We start from the raw sequence: 20,266 nt of genomic DNA, 5'->3' as shown, positions 1-20,266 counted from the left end.
AGTAACGAATTGAAAAGCCTTTTCACTAGTGAAATAAAAAAAAGTGGGTTTTCATTTGAAAAAAATGATTTATGACAATTTTTTAGTTCCTATGCCTAAAAGAAATCGTTTTTAAGTTATTTAACATCAGTTAGGAACATGTATAATCAAAAAGTAACGAATTGAAAAACCTTTTCACTAGTGAAATAAAAAAATGGGTTTCCATTTGAAAAACAAAATGATTTATGATAACTTATTAATCTCTGGATTCCATGACAGCTACGGTCAATATTATGCCGCAACCGCACATGCGGCATTTAGCGAACTCCGAGCGCTCGTCAACTACCTAGCGCTCGTGATCGGCTTCGCCTTTCCATCCACACATGCGGGCTCTGGCAATGCTCTGGTCAGGTAGCAACAACATAGAGACGAGCGCTCATTCTCGTCGCCGATCGAGTCGCCGAACTCCGGCTTCCCCATCCACACACATAGGAAATCGGCGAAGCCCCGATCGGAGATCGTCAAATGCCGCATGTGCGGTTGCGGCATTAGGTATAGGTATATATGACACTCAAACCATTTAATTTTTGAAATAGATAGCCACATGTCTTCTCTTTATGTCACAGCAGCTCTGGTAATCACTAAATTTGACGTTTAGGCTATACAATTTCTTTTGACAGGCAGCTATTTTGGTCCAAAAATTTTAAATATTTTATTTCTCACAAACAGTTAATGTTAGGTAGAGAGTGTTTGATATAATGATATAAAAATTCATAAAATTTGATAGAGAATTTAGATATGTAGTAAAAAATAGCGGTACCCATTTAAAATAAGAAAGTTGCTGTCAACTTTCGGTATTTCCGGAAGTGCCGCCATATTGAAAATATTTTTAATCGACAGATCTTATTTTGAAACAATGATGTGCAAAAAATCTCCGATCTAGATATTGTAGTTTTCTAAAAACTTCTAATGCACGCTCAGCCTGGGACACCCTGTATATCAAGCGACAAGAACTATGGTGGCTAATTTTTTACAAATATACGGGGACTTTCAAGAAATATCAATTTTTAGTCATTTTTGGGCAATTAATTTTAATTAATATTTTTGGAAATTTTCACACATTTTTGGACAGTTTAAATGGGGCGATTATAGGGATCCACTCGCTCCATCCGTAGAGGCCTCACTCACTAGCTACTTGCCGTTTTCGAGATATTTGCTATTTTCGATTTTTGCAAAATTTCAACTTTAAATTGTTTTCTGCGAGTCAAAAAGTACATACATACAGGGTGAGAAAAAAAATAATCTGATTTTTTCATTTTCGGATTTTTTTTAAAGACAATATAACCTAAAAAGGGGGTCAAATTACATTTAGAATTCTTACATTCACGTCTTCTAACCGTACCAGGCGAAAAAAGTGGAAGAAGTTAATAAATAAAAAAATCGAGTTTTTTCAAAGGGATATTCCAGAAAATCGACAATCGAAATCTTTTAAATTAAATATCCGGGAAACTATGCATTTTTGAAACACACAAATTGGGCGAATATAGAGCTCCACTAGATCTATCCGTAGAGGCTTCACTGGTCGTTTAGCTACTTACCGTTTCCGAGAGTTCTTATTTTTTTACACCACTATTTTTTTCTGCTGGTATAATTTAATGTAGCAACCAAATGCCAAATTTTTCGAAGTGACTTCCACGCTTAATTTCAACGTTAACACCTTAAAAATTATTTAGAATCATAAAAAAAGGTTTGATATATGTATAGTGTGTTCCATTAAAAAATTAACTAATAATTATTTTCACCAAATAATTTTAAAATCTGGTCCATATAAACCTACATATGGTTCAAAAATTTAAATCTGATACAATACGCAGTTCATGCGTCCGTATACTAAGAAAGGCGCCATTTTGTATAGTAAAAAAAATATAATTTCTGAGAAGATCCATATGGTCGAATGAAAACGGCCGTCAACTAGGAATCCTGCTAAAGAGTAAAAGTACTTAAATTTGGGTTTGCAATGTAATGCCAAGAATTTGCAACAAGTAGTTTGGAAATTCACGAATTATGGACTCTCTGCCGGGTGCGTCTCAAAAGTCGCTCAAACCCTATAACTTTTTTATTTTTTCAGATAAAAAAACGAGATTTGGTATGTTAGTATATGACATAAATTAGGATCGATTGACGTATTTAATTATTGTTGGTCAATTCCTGTTGTACCGGAAATGACTACAACTTTTGATTTTTAAATGGCGCCCTCACTATATTTCTACTTTATTCGATAGAAAACGACACTCTGAATAAAATGACATATCATAGGTCAACTTCTGACATGTTTGCTTAAAAAAATCGTATTTTAAATTTCAATCTAGAGTGCCATGGCTGTGTTAAAAACACTAATTTTCAATCAAGGAGCCTTGGAAAAATAGTTTTGATCGTTAAATATTTTTCGTGTCTTGTCCTGGCCGGTTAAAAGATGCCCAAATCGTATTTTTAATCATATCTCAATTACTTCAAATGGAACAGGGGTGGCTCGTTAGCATATATTTGGAAAAAGCATCTTTTGACGAATAATTTGGTACCACACACTCGGTATTTCGAGTCAAATTATCGTATGAACCGCATGTTACAATTTCAAATAAACCATATGCGATAATGTCAAAAGCTGACATATGATATGTCATTATTCAGAGTGTCATTTTCTATCGAATAAAGTAGAACTATACCAAGTGTGCCATTTAAAAATCAAAAGTTGTAGTCATTTCCCAAGAACGGCAAACTAATAGGATTGCTCATCCTCATAAGACGTACGTTCGCCTCTTCCCGCGCTTCAGCTGACAGTTGTGGTGTCATTGTCGTCCTTGTCAAAGCCTTCGTGGCCTTGTCATGATAGTGTGTATTATTAGTTGCCTATGGTAAACTTATAAAAATAACAGCTGAGAAATTTTGAGTTAACTATTTTGTCAATTTTAAATGTGAAAAAGGTGTCTTTAAAGTTTTTAGAGCTATAGAGTGTATAAATACGTTCATTTTGTGTTGTGGATTATGACAAAGTGCATACTAAGTGCCCACGATTTTGTTTATTAATTATTTTAAAGCAAAATATGGAAGTACTCTAAAAAGAATGCTTGTAAAAGGTGATGCTGGGAACTGCTGTTCTTAAAAATGCATTATCCGAGTATTTAATACGATTTATACAGTTAATTTTCTATACTGCATACATATAAGGTGTTTAAATAAATAAACTAAATAATGAACGTTTTCCATTCGGCAACCAATAATGCCCGTGTGTGTATTATTGGTTGCCGGATAAGGACTAATAACCATGACAATGACTACAATGACGTCACAAAGCAAGTAGTTTTCGCATGCACCTGGCGGACACTTTTGGCTGAATGAGCAGTCCTATTAGGTTAACTGTTCTTGGTCATTTCCGGTAAAACGGGAAGTAAACAAAAGCAATTGAATACGTCAATCAATGCTAATTTATGTCATATACTACTATACCAAATCTCCTTTTTTTTATCTGAAAAAATAAAAAAGTTATAGGGCGTGAGCCACTTTTGAGACGCGCGCGCACCCAGTATGTAAAAATTGACATGAATCACAATAACGAATAATCAATGTAAAAGATAAAAGTTTTCAAAATTAATTGCGGTTTATATGACAATTTTCATAAATATATTGAAACTCAATTTTGTCTAAACCTTTTCAATAACTGGATTATATTTTTTTCATTTATTAAGCCGCGTCCAAGCTACTCGAACAAAATGTTCGCAAGTATGTGGTACCAAATTATTCGTAAAAAATGCTTTTTCCAAATATGCTGAGCCAGCCTCGTACCATTTGAAACATTTTAGTTATCATTAAAAATACGATTTGGGCATCTTTTAAGCGGCCATGAAAGGACACGAAAAAATTTTACACGATCAAATATATGTTTCCAAAGTTCTTTGATTACAAATTAATAGTTTTAACTCAGTCTTGGCACTCTAGATTGAAAAAAAATGCTATTTTTATTTAATTCGAATTGTCTAAAATTGACGTATAAAAAAAATGTCATTCTATTCAGAATGTCATTTTCTATCAAATAAAGTAAAAAAGTACTTAGGATACAATCTAAAAATACAAAGTTGTAGTCATTTCCGGTGAAACAAGAAGCGACCGAAGGTAATTGAATACGTCAATCAATCCCGATTTATGTCATATACTAACAAACCAAATTTCGTTGTATTATTTGAAAAAATGAAAAAAGTAAAAAAGTGAGCCCCTTTTGAGAAACACCTGGTAGAATCGGCTGAACATGAATACAGATCTTAAAAATACACTATAACGAATAATCTACCAAATGACCCCTGTAACCCTCCGCCTGCTAAATATTGATTCTTCAACGACAAAAGTTCTTAAACTGTTTACCGGTTAGAATTAGAATTAGAATTAGAATGAGTGGGAGGGGGGTTAATCACTTCGACCTTACAGATCCATTGTGTCCCCCTTTCTTGAATCATAACTCATCATACAGTCCCAGGGCTTTGACAAAAGCCAGTATCTGGGACGGTTTTATAGAGGGTAGTTCTCCATCTCCAATATCAGTCGTACCAAAATGCATGGCACGAATGGTTGTCGTCTCGGCGCACTCAGTGATGAGGTGTACTGGTGTTTCACCATCTTCCCCACAGAATCTGCATTCGCCGTTTCTTCTTAGTTTCAATCTACTGAGGTGTTCATTGAGGAGACAGTGTCCTGTTAAAACCCCGTGACAATCCGAAGATTGTTCTTACTCAGACCTAGGAAGATCTGTGATTTTTATTGATCATAAGCCCTCAGAAACTTCTTCGAGTGTCCTAGACCATTGCAAGATTTCCATTCCAGGTTGCGGATGGAATCTTCCAAGTTCTTGAGTTCCTCCTTGAGTTGGTTACCACTTGGAAAGCAGAACGGTTCTGGTCCAGTTAGTGGAGTGTTCGCTCCTTTTCTACCTAGATTATTTGCTTTTTCATTGCCTTTTATCCCTTGGTGAGCAGGCACCCAGTGTAGGAGGACTTTGTTTTCTTTGCCTAATTTATTCAGCTTCTCTATGTATTCTTTGACCAATTTCGAATTGATTGAGACTGAGTTGATCGCCTTTAACGCTGCTTGACTATCAGATAAGATGGCTATTTCTTGTTTCCGATAGTTCCTATCTAAGATAAGTTGTACGCATCTCTCGATAGCGTAGATTTCTGCCTGTAGGATACTAGGGTAAGTGCCCATTGGTTCGGAGTAATTAGCTCTCGGCCCAAACACCCGATCCCTGTTCCCGTATTGGTTTTGGAAGCATCAGTATACCAAGTTATGGTATGGTCTTTTAACTGCTGGGCAAGCGTTTCGCTCTTCCAATCCTTCTTATTGCTCAATACTACATTGACATGTTTGTCAAAGTTGTACGTTCTTGGCATATCGTCCACTGGGAGTTGCAGAAGTCGTATTTCCTTTTTGAGGGTGTTCCAAGCCCCTGATCTGACAATTCTCCCAGTACTAATTCCGTTAGTGACCATTCTAATCATTGTCGCATTGGCATATCTACCAATGGCAATGTGCAGTGGTGTTAGATCTAGAATGACCTCCATTGCTGCTGTTGGACAGGTTCTCATGGCTCCTGTGATGCAAACACATGCTAGTCTCTGAACTTTGCATAGGTTTAGCCTTGCCGTCCGTTGCTCTAGTTTTGTGTACCAGGCAACTGCTCCATAAGTAATCATGGGTCTTACTATCATGGTATACATCCAGCGCAAAATGTTAGGGAGCAGCCCCATCTATTTCCGGCCAGTCTTCTGCATATCATGAGAGCCTTTATGGCTTTGCTGGTAGTGTTCTTAATATGCCTGTTCCACAGGAGTTTACTGTCCAGGGTTATTCCCAGGTATTTAACTTCCTGTGTTGGCAGTATTCCTTTCCATCTAGTTGGATTCTTTTCAAGTTTTTCAGACTTCGCCTTCTGGTGAATGGCACTATCGCGGTTTTGTCTGAGTTGATACTCAGCCCGACAGTCCTACACCATCTCTCAGTGATACGGAGTCCTCTTTGGATAATATCACACAAGGTGCCTTCATGTTTTCCCCCGAGCGATCATGACTATGTCATCTGCATACCCAATGCAGTGTATTCCCGCTAGAGTTAATTCATCTAGTAGTTCATCCACCACCAAGCTCCACAGCAAAGGAGGGGTTTCTTGCGTTGTTTTAACAGCTACAGTTTTGGTGCCCATCTGAGCCTCTGCTGTTCGTGTTGACAGCATTTCCCAAAACCAGCGAATAATAGTTCTGTTCACCCCTCTTGTTTCTAGAGATCGCCTGACCACCTTATGTGGTATATTGTCAAACGCCCCCGCAATATCCAAGAAGGCACAAATTGCTGTTTCTTTGCTATCCAGACTTGTCTGTATTAGCTCCGTTAATTGGTACAGAGCAGTTTCTGTGGATCTGCCCGTTCTATATGCGTGCTGACTATCATGCAATGGTTTAACCTTTAGATGATTTTCTCCAATATGGTTGTCAACTACTTTCTCCAGCGTTTTTTGTATGAACGATGTGAGACTAATAGGCCTAAATGACTTGGGATTTGTCCAGTCAGTTTTGGTTTACCGGTTAATTTATTTAATAAAATTCTTGCACTCGAAATCCGGGCACTCGAAAAAACGGCTAACCTAAACGCATCCTAGATCTATAGAGCAAACTGGTTGTCGCATTCTTCTCCGCACCTCAATCCTCCGGACCGATCCGATAGACTGTGCCGTCGTTTACGACCTGCTGCTACGAGTATATAGTGTGAATTATATATGTTCGCGAACATTTTGTTCAAGTAGCTTGGACGCGGCTTTATGAATTTTTGGCACGCACTATATGTAATAGCTAAAATTATAATAACATCTGTTTGTTATTTGTTTCAAGATTTTGTAAAATAATAACCTACTAGAGTAAAAATATATATAGTATATTAAAACATTAATTAATAAAATAAAGAAAATTATGAAACAGTATTGCACAATATTATATAAAATAAACCCCGCATATTGATTATAATATTATATTTAAAATATGATATACATATACCAACCTACATTAAAATTTTGTACAGGTATTAATTATGTTAAGTTAATGTTAATATATCCCTATAAATTTTAATGTAGGTAATAATTTTTTGAAACTAGTAGTAAATTGCTGTAATTTAATAGTAGAGTTATATAGCAGTTTCAAATTGTTAAAGTGCTTTAATTCAATTTTAGACAAAAGTTGTTGAAGTCGACGAGACCAAAGTTAAGTTGCAAATTTGGGACACAGCTGGTCAGGAGCGGTTTCGAAGTGTTACACATGCGTACTACAGGGATGCACACGGTAAGTTTTTATAATTACCAAGGTATACCTAGTTATAGTGGTCCGAACTGTATTCCGGAAACTTCGGCAGCATATTCTGCAGATAAAAATAAGTAAAAAAGTTCGTATAGAGGTATGTCCTAAAATGCTTAATTTCAGAGATGCAGGGTGTACAAGTTTTATTTTTATTTCGATTTTTTCTAAATAATTTCTGATGTAATGTCAATATTTCGATGAAAATTGGTGCCTGGGAGTTTTTGTCCGTACCTGTATAAAACTACCGAGCAAAAAATATACATCTCTGTGACTTTTTACGTAAAAAATATCTCTTTGTAAAAATCGCTCCGAGCAACCGTTCTTAAGATATTTAGAATGGAAGTAGTCATGTCAGTACATGTCATTATTGACGAAAAATAAACAGGTTGAGTAGATAGTTATTTCACTGAAATAATAAATTTGGGAAATTTTTATTTTTGTAAATTAATCAAACATTTTCTGCAAGAAATGATGATAAAACAGTTTCTGTTGAACTTTTCACACAAAAACATTTCAAATTTATGATTTCAGCCTAATAACTATTTAGTCAACATGTTTAATTTATGTCAATGATGACAGGTATTGATAATTTCGATTCCAAATATCTCGAAACCATTACTCGTAACAATTTTCACCAAGAGACCCTTTTCACGTAAGAAACGTCGTAAATGTATATTTATATATATTTATTCAGTAGGTTTATACAGGTACGGACGAAAAGTTATTACTCTTCAAACCAGTTAAAAAATATATAGGTGGCCCCGCTACTAGTAGGAGTCATATTGACATCAAAATCAAATTTCTCATGTCAAACTCCCAGACACCAATTTTCATCCAAATATTGACGTTACTTCATAAATTATTTGGAAAAAATCGAAATAAAAATGAAACTTCTACACCCTGTATCTCCGGAACTAAGCATTTTAGGGCATACATTTATACGAACTTTTTTACTTATTTTTATCTGCAGAATATGCTGCCGAAGTTTCCGGAATACAGTTCGAACCACCCTGTATAGTTTTTATAATTACGAGCGACAGCTTAAATTTTATTATGCCATTTTTAATCAAATTTAAAGCAAAAACTAACAGCAAAGTTAAATTATATCTAAATCAATTAATATAACAATATACAGGGTGCTACAAATTCGAGGTACGAGTATTGGTATCTCGGTTAAGTTAGGTTAGTTGGATACGAACACGATTAAATTGGGGCAAAGTTGCGCTTTGGGGTGTTTACCAAGATGTCATCAAGAAAGTTTTAAAAAATTCAAGATTGCTCAGTTTTTTTGAACAAAACGGATTTAACACAATACATTTAACCTAATTTCAAGTCTGGCTTTGCTTTTTAATATTTAATCTACGACAATGTCATTATGACACATTTAACATTGTCATTTGGATATCATTATGGCTTTCATAATAGCACTATTGTTTGACCAGCGGATCTGAAGCTACGGAAGGAATGCGAGAAAAAAAAATCGACATTGCCACGTTTATCTATAAAATTGCAAAATTGCCAGACATGAACTATAAATTTAATGTTTTTATTATATATAATGTGTTTAGCATATATTCTGACGTATATTACTAAGGAATTTTAACTTAGTTCATATTGTACGATATGTTTTATTTAATACAACCAAACCAAACCAAACCAAACCAAACTTATTTCTTTCATTCTGTATAATCTGCTTATTATGAAAGTTGAAGATTTTTCAACGATAACATTGGCAAACCGGCATCGCCGCGCATGGCCGCCTATTCATCGAACATGATTGGCGAGAGTACGTCACAGGATTTGTTACCACGCGGTTGCCATGGCTTTTACGCCTTTCCTATTCGCTTGCTTTATCCCCAACTTCACGGTCTCTTCTGAAAAGAGTAGGAATATTGAATACTATTGAAATATCCAGTGGCGGTGTCATTCTTTTGATCATTATTAGTTTATTTCATTATTTTATACCGGTTATCCTAAACTTTATTCCTATATTTTTCGTATATTTGATAGTTAAGTTGTGTTTTATTGTTTTGTTATCTTGTTATAATGTTTTTCGTTCGTAGTTTTTAATTATTAATATTAAAAATTAAAAGTGCACTATAGAGGACCTTATGGCAGCAAAGTCGAACGCAATTGACGTCGGCCGCTTCTGGGCAAAACATGTTTAGTTTCCCGTCTCAAATGATGTTTATACATGCTATGTTTGTTTTATATCTATGTTTTAACGTATAATTATTAATAATTATTTAATAATAATATAATTAGAATATTAAAATTAAATATTGGCTAAAATGAAAAGCACACATTTTACCTAAATATTTTAGCTAAACTAAAATAAATATAAATAAACGTGGATGAAATCTCATTTGGTTTATTTCCTTGAGTTCATAATAGGGTTTGCGACGAAGAAGCTACAGAGAGTTCGCTTAAGTTGCCGCTTAAACGTAAACTTGAGCGGATATTTCTTTATACCGGAGTTAGCGTATCGGCTATAAAAAAATCACACAGAAGATAAAAAAAAACGCTGAAAACTAACCCCGATAAAATGATATCCAGCCCTGGAAAGAAACGACCACGTGAGACTGCTGTTGAAACGCTCGACGACTTTTTCGAAGTGGTCAGGAATTTGATAAATAGATTTTATCTCGAATTCAAACTTGTCCCCGCAATTAGAAAGCTTTTGCAAAAATTGCAGGAAGAATCGAATTTTCCTTTGGCAGGGAAACGCTAAGGGGGTTATTAAAATCAAATGAATTTTTTGGCGTAAATGTCAAAATAACAGATAAATATTAATGGAGCGGCCCATTAAATTGCAGAGAGAGATATATACGAGAAATTCAAAAATATAGCCAAGTATTATCTATTTGGATAAAACATATGGGTAGACAATGACCTAACCTTTAAAAAGTGCTGGCGGAGCGATACCATATCTGGTGTAATAGGCAATATTGGATCTACTGGTGAGTAAAATTATGTTTTGTTTGCGCTTCCAAAGTTAACTATTTTCAAGATTTTTTTTGCTGGACATAGTTATATCTAAAATTATGTATTATAGAAAAAAATATAGTTAGTATAGATATATAAAATAAATATACCTCAAGACTCAGTCTTGATCATCTGCTGATGGCAGATATGGTTAGCGAAACGTGCGTCCAGTGTAAAATTAAAGTGTTTTGGTGTATTGTACTGATTTAGTGTTTTATTTTGCTGTGTAAGACCAAAGGTTCCAACCCCCAGCTGTAATTATTTCTTCTATTATATTAACAACACATAATAATAAAATGATTCAAAATATTTAAGGGAGCTTTAATAAAAGCTTTTAGTGTTTATCTGCTAACTCAACAGTAACGATTCAAACAGCATAAAGTTTTTTGAAAATGTATTAATCTGAATATTATATTTATGATACACATTATTTTCATAAAACACCGTACGCCCATGCCTATTTTATGAATGAAAGTGGGCGTGTTTTGTTTACAACTGCGTTCCCCTGCCGATACCCCGTAGCTACAGATCCGTTGGTCACACTATAGTGCTATTATGAATTCATAATAACACGCAAATTTTAAAATAAGAAACAAGCAAAAAAGGTACCTAAATACGTTTATTTATTGTAAACATTAATTAACGTTTTGCGCAATGCCTTCAATATCCGAAGGGACAACAATATTTTTAGAATCAGAATCACCCATATTAATATTATTTTTTGCTTTTTGCTAAAACTGAACGTTTAACACAAAATTGAATATCAATAATTGAGTTGTCAAAGTCAAAATGGAACCAATCAACAAGCACGGTTACCACGGCGTCAACCAATATGGGCACCTGATAATTTTGAATTTTAATTTTTATGTGGATATCTCTGATATTTTAAATTAAATCAAATCTCTTTGGATCGTCCCTCGTATCGCGTCGTAGATTAAATTTTGAATGATACACGTTCGATACGAACTTTTTAATGAAACTTGTGTAACTAAGCCACTCGGCTAACGCCTCGTGGCTTAACGTTACACGCGTTTCACTATGATGTTCGTATCGAACTTGTATCATTAATAACTATAATCTATTCATTGTTACAATATTGATAAGCGTTCAAACTTAAGCTTTGTTCGGGTTCTTGTTATTACCGATTCTGAACAGTCCTAGAACTCTGCAGCGCATGCGCAAATGAAATAATGTCTTCATATTTCCTTCTGCGCATACGCATCACAGTTCTACGACGCGCGACGGTTCAGAATCGGTAATAAGAGAAACCCGAAGTAAGCTATTACAATGAAGTGGAGTAGAACATTGAATACGCTAAGCTATAAATAAAATTGAACGAATAATAAATTTGTGCAATAGAAAGGGTGGTAACCCTTTCGAACATGTAGATCATTAGGAAATAGTTTGTAGAAAATGACTTATTTATAATAACTACTATTAATCTTATGCATATTATTAGATCGTACACTGAGATTTCAAACTCACAATGAAAAAAGTTAAAAATAATATCTTTAAATTGTTCACCTGGATATTATTTATTTGAATCTTTAAATTGGCTCAGTTTCCCTTATTCAGTATTAATTAGCGCTGATCAGTATTGTTGCGATGAATATAATCAGATTAAATAATTAAAAAAGAACGGGCAGATCCACAGAAACTGCTCTGTACCAATTAACGGAGCTAATACAGACAAGTCTGGATAGCAAAGAAACAGCAATTTGTGCCTTCTTGGATATTGCGGGGGCGTTTGACAATATACCACATAAGGTGGTCAGGCGATCTCTAGAAACAAAAGGGGTGAACAGAACTATTATTCGCTGGTTTTGGGAAATGCTGTCAACACGAACAGCAGAGGCTCAGATGGGCACCAAAACTGTAGCTGTTAAAACAACGCAAGGAACTCCACAAGGTGGAGTAACCTCCCCTTTGCCGTTGAGCTTGGTGGTGGATGAACTACTAGATGAATTAACTCTAGCGGGAATACACTGCATTGGGTATGCAGATGACATAGTCATGATCGCTCGGGGGAAACATGAAGGCACCTTGTGTGATATTATCCAAAGAGGACTCCGTATCACTGAGAGATGGTGTAGGACTGTCGGGCTGAGTATCAACTCAGAAAAAACCGCGATAGTGCCATTCACCAGAAGGCGAAGTCTGAAAACCTTGAAAAGAATCCAACTAGATGGAAAGGAAATACTGCCAACACAGGAAGTTAAATACCTGGGAATAACCCTGGACAGTAAACTCCTGTGGAACAGGCATATTAAGAACACTACCAGCAAAGCCATAAAGGCTCTCATGATATGCAGAAGACTGGCGGGAAATAGATGGGGCTGCTCCCCTAACATTTTGCGCTGGATGTATACCATGATAGTAAGACCCATGATTACTTATGGAGCAGTTGCCTGGTACACAAAACTAGAGCAACGGACGGCAAGGCTAAACCTATGCAAAGTCCAGAGACTCAGACTCCAGAGACTCTGTGTTTGCATCACAGGAGCCATGAGAACCTGTCCAACAGCAGCAATGGAGGTTATTCTAGATCTAACACCACTGCACATTGTCATTGGTAGATTGCCAATGCGACAATGATTAGAATGGTCACTAACGGAATTAGTACTGGGAGAATTGTCAGATCAGGGGCTTGGAACACCCTCAAAAAGGAAATACCACTCCTGCAACTCCCAGTGGACGATATGCCAAGAACGTACAACTTTGACAAACATGTCAATGTAGTATTGAGCAATAAGAAGGATTGGAAGAGCGAAACGCTTGCCCAGCAGTTAAAAGACCATGTAGAATGTTTAGAAGGGGAGTTAATCACCGCGACCTTCCCAAAAGACCATACCATAACTTGGTATACTGATGCTTCCAAAACCAATACGGGAACAGGGATCGGAGTGTTTGGGCCGAGAGCTAATTACTCCGAACCAATGGGCACTTACCCTAGTATCCTACAGGCAGAAATCTACGCTATCGAGAGATGCGTACAACTTATCTTAGATAGGAACTATCGGAAACAAGAAATAGCCATCTTATCTGATAGTCAAGCAGCGTTAAAGGCGATCAACTCAGTATCAATCAATTTGAAATTGGTCAAAGAATGCATAGAGAAGCTGAATAAATTAGGCAAAGAAAACAAAGTCCTCCTACACTGGGTGCCTGCTCACCAAGGGATAGAAGGCAATGAAAAAGCAAATAATCTAGCTAGGAAAGGAGCGAACACTCCACTAACTGGACCAGAACCGTTCTGCTTTCCAAGTGGTAACCAACTCAAGGCGGAACTCAAGGACTTGGAAGATTCCATCCGCTACCTGGAATGGAAATCTTGCAATGGTCTAAGACACTCGAAGAAGTTTCTGAGGGCTTATGATCAAGAAAAATCACAGATCTTCCTGGGTCTGAGTAAGAACAATCTTCGGATTGTCACGGGGTTTTTAACAGGACACTGTCTCCCTCAATGAACACCTCAGTAGATTGAAACTAAGAAGAAACAGCGAATGCAGATTCTGTGGGGAAGATGGGGAAACACCAGTACACCTCATCACTGAGTGCGCCGAGACGACAACCATTCGTGCCATGAATTTTGGTACGACTGATATTGGAGATGGAGAACTACCCTCTATAAAACCGTCCCAGATACTGGCTTTTGTCAAAGCCCTGGGACTGTATGATGAGTTATGATTCAAGAAAGGGGGACACAATGGATCTGTAAGGTCGAAGTGATTAACCCCCCTCCCACTCATTCTAAATTCTAAATTCTAAAGGGTGGTAACCCTTTCGAACATGTAGATCATTAGGAACTAGTTTGTAGAAAATGACTTATTTATAATAACTACGATTAATCTTATGCATATTATTAGATCGTACACTGAGATTTCAAACTCACAATGAAAAAAGTTAAAAATAATATCTTTAAATTGTTCACCTGGATATTATTTATTTGAATCTTTAAATTGGCTCAGTTTCCCTTATTCAATATTAATTAGCGCTGATCAGTATTGTTGCGATGAATATAATCAGATTAAATAATTAAAAAAAAAGACTCGGACTTCAAATTATTTTAAATAATAATTAAATAGTTTTGTCCTTGTTAAGGTACCAAAATAAACAAAAAAATTATAAAGTGTGGTACAATGCCACACTCGGTCAGAAGCCCGAGTTCTTTCAAAACCTGAAATAAAAAATGCAGGCCCGTATTTAAAAAAAATAAGTTGGCCTCTGTATCTCACAAATTATCAACTAATTTGAAAATCTAAAAATACTATCAGATAGCCCTAATAAAGTGAATATAGGAATGTGTAATTAGTTTTTTGGTTTTCTAAAAAGTAACGACAGGAAAAAATAAAATTAATTTTCAAAAAAAATCCGTTTTCCCCAAAAAACTCAGCAATCCTTGAAATTGTTAAAACTTTTTTGATGGCATCCCAAGGCGCAACTTTGCCCCAAATTAACTATCTTCGTATCTATTACGGTTTCCGAGATACTAATGCTCGTACCTCGAATTTGTAGCATCCTGTATATAAATTGATTAAATTTTCATTTTTAGCCTTACTATTGTTATACGATGTGACAAACAAGAACAGCTTTGACAATATAAGGGCATGGTTGGGTGAAATTAGAGAATATGCACAGGACGATGTCGTGATAATGTTACTCGGTAAGTGACAATTAATACTATTAGAGAGTTTGACACAATGTACTATAAAGTCAGTACACAACTTTATTATCAGTTAGCAATAAAGCCACCTTCTCGCTCATCTATACATTCAATATGATATGTATATGTAATTTAAATTATTACAGACAGTTTATCGATATGATTGAAACGTTTTATGACTAAGCCATCTTTTTTGGTAATTTGAACTCTGTAAAATAATCTGTAATCAGTCAATATGTTTTTAATTTGTTCTAGACATAGAGGTACAGGGTGGGTCAAATTCGACGCTTTTAAATGGAAACACCCTTTTCTATAGGAGATAGACGAAAACTAGTATCGGTGTCTGGAGCTCAATTTTTATCAAAAACATGATGGTGAAAACCGCACATCAATATCTGTTACCGTTTCGGAGTTACGGGGTGTTTTTCAAAAATGTCCATTTTTAACAAATCGCTGTAACTTTTTTACTATGGAAAATTTTGTATTTCTATGAAAACATTTCCAAAGCACCTTTTTACATAGAATTTAATGGTATAAATAATATAAAAAATCAAATTTTCTGTTGATAATTCTTAAATTATTAATTTTAAAAAAATTATACTTAGACCATTAAATTCTACGTAAAAAGGTGCTTTGGAAATGTTTTCATAGAAATAGAAAATTTTCCATAGTAAAAAAGTTACAGCGATTTGTTTGGTTTGAATGGACATTGGACAATGGAAAAACGGACATTTTTGAAAAACACCCCGTAACTCCGAAACGGTAACAGATGTTGATGTGCGGTTTTCACCATCATGTTTTTGATAAAAATTGAGCTCCAGACACTAGTTTTCGTCTATCTCTTATAGAAAAGGGTGTTTCCATTTAAAAGCGTTGAATTTGACCCACCCTGTACATGAATTGTTGTAGTTTATTATTGTAACGTATTATTGTGTGATTATAAATTAATTGCAGATTTTAACATTTTTATAAAGAGCTTCAAATATAAGAAAATTTGATTATAAAATTGCCATGTTTCAAAAACCACTTGTTATACAGGCTGATTCACGGCCATGGCACGTTAGACTAGACGTTTATGGAGAACCAGTGATAGGATTTTTTTGAAAAATTGGATTTTTGCATAAAGGCACCTGCTCCACCTGTCTAAATTATTTTCAGCATTACAGTGTTGCCGCTTCGTACTAAAAGTGGTAGCATCTTTGTTATTTTAAATGGAACACCCGGTATATTATTATATTTTTCGAAACTACATCCATATCTCAAAATGTTTCTATTATACTAACCTGTACCAATTTCTAATAGTTTTCGAGATAAAAAATACAATATGTGTAAAATTGACAAAAACATGATCTTGAATAAACATTGGTTAAATCATAAATTGGGTATATTGAAAGCTAAAATTTGTTTTATAGGTTAAGGAAAGTCAACATATTCGATCTGAAATCAGCTGATTGGAGGTCAGAAAAAATAATTATTTCCGTTTGTTATAAAATCGTTCAAATTATTGTTATTTTAAATTCAAGCCTATGTATATTATTTAAAAAACCGAAATTGCTTTTCATTTTCATTTTGATATATCATGTTCGTATATCTGAACCTTCTGATTTCTTCAGTAAAGCCATTTAACAGATTCGTTTAAAGAAAATCGTTACCATGGCAAATATTAAATTTAAAATTTAAATAGTAAATTTATAGATTAGATAGTAAATTTATAGAAACTATAGATTTATCCACTTAGGATAGGACTTTAATTGGAAATAAGTCCTAGTCATTTGGAAATCCGATTTAAATATTGTTTTGAATTAAAATAAAAAAAAATCTGATTTTTTTGATTTTTTTAAAAAAAATCATGATTTTTTCCAACCCTGTTTTTTCCTATTGCAGTGTCAGCAATAGAATTTTTCATGTGATTGATATTAGCATTGAAATATTACACTGCCAATATTATAATTTCTTCTAGCCTGGAAGCCGTCATAGGGTAAAAATAAAACTAAAATCACAATTAATATGCTTAGGTGATTTTTTCCTTTTTTCCCTTCCTTTTTTTTCCTAGGGGGGTTGCCAGACCTCCTTCACACACGTCCCTGAATGGCGGATAGGGAACGCTTCCCAGATGTGGGTGGTACCGGTGAAATGAATTAAAAAAAATCTAGCTTGAAAATGACGATCGAGGAGATTCATCTTATAAATTTAGATCACGAAAATAGTTGCTCATTTATTTTTTTACGAAATTTGTATGCAGGAAAATATTCCATGTGAATTCGTTGTTTTAACACCCTGTAGATGTATCTAAATAATCCTTCTAAATGAAAATGAGACTGGAAATTAAAAAAAAATGAAAATTAGATCCAATATTCCAGTATTCGTCAAAAACGTTGAATATAAAGATTTTAAATATACAGGGTTGTTCACCACATACGACACGGAGTATTGTAGCTAAACGAATAGATTTTTACAAATTGTAAGTTTTGGGTTCGTTGAAGGACTATTAGAGCTACAATTTAAAAATATTTTTACATGATACAGAGTGTCCCAAATAAATAAAAAATATCAAAGTTGTATTTTTTTAAATGGAACACCCTGTATATTATTACATTTTTAGTTTCTATGATTAAAATAAAGGTAAATTTGATTAAGGTTTATCACCCTTAAACCTTACCGTTTTTAAATATTTTCAATTTTGTGAAATTCAGTAAAAATTTTAAGGCTTCATTTCTCCAAGGGTATCAAAGTTTTTTAATACTAGATATTTACTGAAGTTTAATTATTGATCAGTTATTGTGTTGCAATAATAAAAATAATACTACCCCATACAGAGTGTCTAAAAATTTATTTTAAATAATTTCCAGCTTTAAATGGCAATAACTTGTTTAATTTAAATAGAACACCCTGTATGTTTTAGGAGAATCAGATGCACAATTTAATTGTTCATCAAATTGTATTATGCCATTTTTACCTATCCCTTCAGGTTTTCGTAGAAAATGCATTTTCTTATAATTTAGACCTCATTTATCAAAATACCCATGGAATATTGTTATTTTAGATTGTTTTTAAAGCAACAAATGTACAGGTGCTAAAAACGATAATATTATACCAGTATTGGTATACAAAAATAAAACTATTTATATCTTTATAAAAGAGAAACATTAATTAAATATACCGCCATTATTTCCGCCAAAATATTAATTAATTACATATTTAATTGTATTAGTTAATAAATTATTCTAAATAAATGTGGATTTGGAATCAGAAATCAATATAATAATAAGTTATGAAAATGAACGCCTCTGTTGTTATAAATAAGCATCCGTCAAAAAATGAAATAACATTTTTAAGGTGTTACTTTTTACCAGGCTGTCTAATGCACATACAAAATTAAGGTTTTTAGTATTTGGAGCAATTATTATTAATCAACGCAAACAGTCAATTAATGTAGTTTGAATACTGGAATCATATTATTTTGTTCTCTTTTACAAATATTTAAACATTTTTTTTATTTTTTAATAACATAAACGAACTATATCGACAATATTAGTATCCGTACCATTTAAAAATTTGTTACATGTTTAAAAATAATCAAAAATGTCAATATTCCATGGGTATATTGATTTTTGAGGTCTAAATTATAAGAAAATGCATTTTCTACGAAAACCTGAAGACATAGGTAAAATATGATACAATACATTTGATGACAATTAAATTGTGCATCTGATTCTTGTAAAATATACCGGTTGTTCTATTTAAATTAAACAAGTTATTGCCTGCTTAGCTAATTATTATTTAAAATAAAATTTTAGACACTCTGTATAAGGTAGTATAATTTTTATTAATGAAACACAAAATTTAGTAAATAGACAATATCAGTACAATATTTGGTTTTAAAAACTTAAATACGCCTGGAGAAATAAAGCATTAAAATTATTACTGTATTTTGACAAAAACCTAAATATTTCAAAAAGGGTAAGATTAAAATGCGGTAAACCTTAATCAAATTTATCTTTATTTTAATCGTAGAAACTAAAAATGTAATAATATACAGGGTGTTCCATTTAAAAAAATACCACTTTGATATTTTTTATTTATTTGGGCCACTCTGTATCTTGTAAAAATATTTTTAAATTGTAGCTCTAATAGTCCTTCAATGAACCCAAAACGTACAATTTGCAAAAATCTAAGAGTTTAGCTACGATACTCCGCGTCGTATGTGGTGAACAACCCTGTATTTTGTTATTTTTTTCTCTTCGTGTTTAGAATATAATGTATTCAGTTGAAATGTTTGTACCATTTTACAGTATTTCATCTGTATTTTAACTAAAAGCGGATTTCTCTAATGCGACCTCTAGCCTTAGTGTGGCTTAGTATATTCCAAAGTGGTCTAATGTACAAATTGTTTACACAATTGAATTAGAAGTTGCAGCATTCTGTCCATTAGATATACTTAGGTATCCTTGAATCGTTCGTTACACGTCTTTCGGCGCTTTCAATTCGGATTTCCTATATTTACTTATACTTACTAATGTTCAAATTGAAGAGAAAACACTCAGAATGTATTGCACCTGTCCTGCATCGGCAATGTGAACTTAGAAAATCCCAAGTAAATTTTAACGATTTTCTAATATATCCTCCCTTTAAATACAATAAAAGTTTTATGAAACCTTTCAAAGAACTCATTACGCTAAAGAAATTTTTTGTTAATTTAGGAAACATAAAACATTACCACAGATAACCTGTGTTATTACCAAATTCAAACTCATATAACTTTATGATTATTTTTATAATTTCCAATCCTCAATCAACTCATTTCCAAACCAACTGTGACGGCGTTTTTTTTTGATTGTATGACATTTGTGAATAGACTTTTTTTTCTTACTAAAATGTTTTTAAATTGACTGTTTTACACTAAATATTTTTTTAAGCATTCCGTTATTAAATGTATTAATGTTAGGTCTTGTATAATAGTAGTTATTTGAATACTCTGTACATATATGATTATATTTAACAGGGTAGTAACAATTTCGATGCTCAGTATTGGCATCTCAGAAACTCCGAGAGATACGAATTCGGTTAAATGGGACAAAAGTTGCGTAATTAGAAGTTTGACAAACACCTATGAAGAAAACCCCGGCATCTTGATTAGTTTCGGATTTATGTCAAAAAAATGAAAATAATACGTTTATTTTAAATGACAATATCTTCAGAACTATTGTATTTATTGCAACGTAAGTTGGTAGTTTTATATTTTTGACATCGGCCA

General features: G+C 33.8%; 1 protein-coding gene across 1 annotated transcript in view; it reads left to right on the top strand.

Moving 5' to 3' along the window:
• LOC115878328 (polycomb group RING finger protein 3-like) overlaps positions 1-20,266 on the top strand; it is a 105,532-nt gene that overhangs the window by 67,868 nt on the left and 17,398 nt on the right. The window contains exons 3-4 of the mRNA XM_030894798.1: positions 7,241-7,349; positions 14,902-15,012. Coding sequence (XP_030750658.1) covers positions 7,241-7,349; positions 14,902-15,012 — 220 coding nt within the window. The remainder of the gene's footprint in view (positions 1-7,240; positions 7,350-14,901; positions 15,013-20,266) is intronic.

Source organism: Sitophilus oryzae, unplaced genomic scaffold (genome assembly GCF_002938485.1).
Source record: "Sitophilus oryzae breed Bouriz unplaced genomic scaffold, Soryzae_2.0 scaffold_1508_pilon_pilon, whole genome shotgun sequence".
NCBI classification, from domain to species: Eukaryota; Metazoa; Arthropoda; class Insecta; order Coleoptera; family Curculionidae; genus Sitophilus; species Sitophilus oryzae.
The sequence above is the reverse complement of the archived record's forward strand: the minus strand, read 5'-3'. Positions and strand labels throughout refer to the sequence as shown.